The 4321-nt window shown below is 39.6% G+C and overlaps 1 protein-coding gene across 1 annotated transcript; it reads left to right on the forward strand.

The window, feature by feature from the left end:
• Positions 1-3169: 3169 nt before the first annotated feature.
• On the forward strand, positions 3170-3993 carry LOC106693790 (uncharacterized). Its single transcript, XM_053742048.1, has 3 exons — positions 3170-3562; positions 3653-3900; positions 3981-3993. The coding sequence occupies exons 1-3, from the start codon at positions 3335-3337 to the stop codon at positions 3991-3993; spliced, it is 489 nt and encodes a 162-aa protein (XP_053598023.1). The 5' UTR covers positions 3170-3334.
• Positions 3994-4321: the final 328 nt, after the last annotated feature.

The raw sequence follows: 4321 nt of genomic DNA on the forward strand, positions 1-4321 counted from the left end.
AAATGTAAAGGGATAATGTTACAGAAGAGATTCCTCAAGTTAGACGCTCAGCGAGGACCAATAAAGGGGTTCCACCCGAGTTATTTATAGCAAGTGCAAAATTAACAATCGAAGAACCCAAAACTCGCAAACAAGCATTATCGGGACCGAATAAGATGCAATGGATAGAGGCCATGGATGAAGAAATGAAGTCTCTGTTGGATAATAAACATGGGAAATCGTGCCAGCACCAAAGGACAGAGACATAGTAAGCAACAAATGGGTCTCTAAAGTGAAAAGAAATGCAAAGAGTCAGGTAGATAGATTTAAAGCTAGACTCGTGGCAAGGGGCTTTTCACAAAAATACGGAATCGACTACGACCAGGTATTTGCACCAGTGGTGCGCTGTCACGATCGAAGTGAGTGAAGGCGACGGGCGAAAGGGTAATTTTAAATCTATTATTTAATATCAGAATGCTGATTTTCCCCTTTCTATAACTCAGCCAAGGAGTTCGATTGAACCTCACGTGGTTAGTGTGAGAATATAGGGATTTGAGCACCGATTATTAATTAATAGATTAATGCATGGAATTATTTTTATTCTGTCATCCAACCAAGGAATTACAATCACGTGGCTGATATAAGAATGTTATAATTTCGTGTTGCTTTACAACTTATTTGTCTATTTGTACCGAGCGGATGTACTATAGACAGTCCCGTTCAATGACCTGCGTGGCGTTAGGGTAGGTCAGGGATTTTCTAAGCGAGAGGGATAGTGGGTCGATGAATATGGGCCCTCGAGAAGACCGTGTTCTTTCTCTGTCTTACTTTAAAGTTACTATGACTTAAATTACCAGCACTCGAATGCCAGAGAAAAGGACAGTAAATGAAAAGACAAATGTATACAAAAACATGTGTAGTATATTGACAGATTTTAATTTTACAAAATATTATAATAATGAACTTACCCCAATGGGTTGATATACCTGCACACACACTCACTTCAGATTCACCAATTTGAATCTTGTGTATACAAGAATTTACAATGTTTTACGGTTTTATCGAGATTTACAGATTAAATCTTTTCACGGGAATGCTATGCACGCTGAACCGATAGGCCGGCTTTGCTTTCTAGTGAATTTACGATGATATATATATGTTCTTTAAATGATTTTTATAAAAAGTATTAACTATTCCCGAACAAGGACTCCGATTGCCTAAGCGTTGGACGTCACGTGAAAGAGTTTAGTTAATTTTATCGCGAACTCAAATGATTTTACTCTAGGTATCCAACCTAGGAGTCCAGATGCCTAGGCGTAGGACCTCACGAGGAAAGGTTTTAAGAATAAAATTCAAGTCGCGTAATTTATATTTTAAATAAAAGAATCGAGTTACGATTATCGATCTAGGACCCCCGATTGCCTAAGCGTGGAGCGTCACGAGAACGAATTTTGAAATCGACTCAGTGAGTCTTACTCGTGGATGAATCCGATTATCGATCTAGGACCCCCGATTGCCTAGGCGTGGAGCGTCACGAGAACGAATTTTGGATTCTTACTCGCGGATAGATCCGACAAGGATTTTAGTTGCGGCGGTAATGACTAACTTTGATTATTTTTCCGGGGTTTTTATATGAAAAAGTTTGAAAGAAAAGTGGGGCCGAAGATGCCTCTTGCATAGGTTAAAGACGAAGAAGGCAATAATATAGAAGGGTTTGATTTCTTTTGGACAGCTGAGAATGACATTGTATTACGGAAGTTCTTGGAATTTTGTAGTAAACAGGATGTAAATAGAAAAATAAGTCCGTGGTGTACTGCTTAAAAATAAAGTAATGAATATATGATGACATTTGTGATCGATATATTACATACTCTAGGAAAATATAATTTTAAAAATAATACAAAATTGAGATGAAAAATCTTTAGTGATAGGTGAAGGAACGGAGAGGTTCTGTGGGGGACCATATAAATTTTTAGAGACTGCGTGTCTATGATGACATTTATTATCAATATTTTTTTTTAGGTGATTCCGAGAAATGTAATTAAAATTTAAAATAGAAGAGCTTCCTATGGTGGAAAAGGGAAAAGTAAGGATCCGCGGGAGACCGTGAGATTCTGTAAAAACGATGTTTCTCCAAAATATATAGTGACATTTATTATCGATATTTTGGACACTTCTGAGAAATGCAATTAAAAATTAAAAATAAAATAAAATTAGAGATAGATTTCTATATTGGAAAAGAAATAGTAAGGATCCGCGGGAGACGTGAGGCCCATTGGTAACAGATGGTTAAAATAGAAAGGTCGTAAAAATTTGAGTTGAACTAGAACAGAGAAATGTTTTGACAAATTTATTGAGCCCTTTTCGGTGACTTTTATGATGACAAGGGACTCGGAGCCGCGGAAGATTCAGAGAAATCTTTTCGTGGGACATCTGGAAGACATTGAGTCGGTGGATTCTTTATAAGGGATCGGCCGTAGTGGTGCAGCTGTGCATAGAGAAAGAAAGACGTACTATTTCCTAGTTGCTTGTTCTTATCTACGTCTCTCTTTCTTGTAACTTGACCGCTCATACTCGCATATCTTTCTGTGGGAATTCAGAGCAAGCCCAAAATACGTCATAGATATCTATATATGGTCAACGTACGCATACATAACACACACATACATATGTACAAAACTCATGCACATATACGTATGTACGGATACCCCTGTATTATTGTATCTTTGGTGAGTGTGCTCCGAATTCTCCAGGTTAATTCTCATAATATACATATATATAAAAAAAAAATTAACGAAAAAATTTTACTGATCTTAAGGTTCAGTTGAGTGGTGACTCAGGTGTACCGATTGTTACATCTCTACCCCCAGAGTCGTCATCGCCCTCGATGACATTAATTTATGCAAGGAAATTTCTTTGCTTAAATGTAAATTAATGAGGATAGGTCAACCTGAATCATCAATCAACTAATTAAAATATTTGTTACAATTATGCTTGATGATTAGAGGAATCCCTGGACTTCGAGTGGTAGTTGTTTGATGGCTTGGCACATGTGTTGGCTTCTTCTCTCTCTCCTTTAAGGGACAGTGCATCTAAGGGTGATGGTGACATATTTCAGTTAATTCTAAATTTCTTAGCGTTGTCCTTGTAGGCGTTGTCTTAGGCGTTTTGTTTTCTTAAATTTTTTTTTTTGGGGTAGTGGGAAGAATTTTGAAACTTGATTGGTTCTTCTCGAATCCTACCCTTGTGGATCTTTGTATCCTTCGTGGATTTAAATACCCGTGATTTTCTCGTGATCATCATTCTCTGGTTTTCTTCTTGTCGCGACAAGTGAAAGTAAAAGTGAAGAAAGAAAATGGCTTTCGTTGTCAAAGATGGAGAAGTCAAACTTATCGAGGAGGTCATTGTCCAGGAGGACGCTTCATCTGGGGAACAGGCTGTTTCATTGGAGGAAACTCTTGCGGATCCGTTATCCGTCGAGGTGGATCCGTTAGGGGTCCCATCAGTCATATTTAAAGAAGATCAATGGTTATGCTGTCCTGAACCCACTGGGATGAATCCAGAGGTTCAATCCATAGTGGAGGTGAGTGCATTACGTATAAATATAATTACAAATTCTTTTTCTTCCCTTTCCTTATTTGTTTAATTATATGTTCATGTTGTTCTTTTACAGGAGTTGCTGGTTCAAAATCAGCGGTTGATACAATTACAGCAACAACAACAACAGCAGCCGATCGACTTATCGGCGTCAGGGGACCAGGCGGTTGAAGAGCCGGTCCCTTCGACGTCATCGGGGGACGTCGAATTGCGACGATTGTTGACCCAGCCGGCTCGTCCCAAGTCGACGTACAGTCGTTGGGTGCGCTGCCCAGCTCCTGAAGGGATACAGGCAACTCCTAGGATTCCTCAGGTATGTATATCGTTATTACTTTTACTATTTTCCTTCTCATCAATATTCTTTTATTTTAAAGAAGTTTTCAATTTGTGTTTGTTTGTTTTAGAAACGTTCCATAAAAAGAAAGCGGTCCGAGCTGGTAGTCGGTGGAAGCCAAGGGGCCCCTGAACCGAGGATTCGTCCTCCAATCTTCAAGTTTTTGGAGCATTCCAGGGTCCGGGTCATGTGTGGGGATACCATGGCCGTGAGTGTGCCCTTCCGGGTGACGTTTGTGGACGGACACACCTTTCCGATCCCATTCACGGATCCACTGGTGGGTTTGTTGGCGCCGATGACGTCTCTAGAGGCGAGCTGGCTGGTGGCAACCATGCCTTGGCCCTTAATGGACCATTTCGTCTTCGAGTCCCTTTTGGCAGTAAGTTTCCTTTTCTATTTCTATATACATAT

Source organism: Microplitis demolitor, chromosome 9 (genome assembly GCF_026212275.2).
Source record: "Microplitis demolitor isolate Queensland-Clemson2020A chromosome 9, iyMicDemo2.1a, whole genome shotgun sequence".
NCBI lineage: Eukaryota > Metazoa > Arthropoda > Insecta > Hymenoptera > Braconidae > Microplitis > Microplitis demolitor.

Excerpts from the sequence above, each read along its gene's own strand:
- LOC106693790 (XM_053742048.1), top strand. The coding sequence starts at position 3,335 with ATGGCTTTCGTTGTCAAAGATGGAGAAGTCAAACTTATCGAGGAGGTC. Across the intron at positions 3,563-3,652 it reads AGGTTCAATCCATAGTGGAG|GAGTTGCTGGTTCAAAATCA; the intron begins GTGAGTGCATTA and ends GTTCTTTTACAG.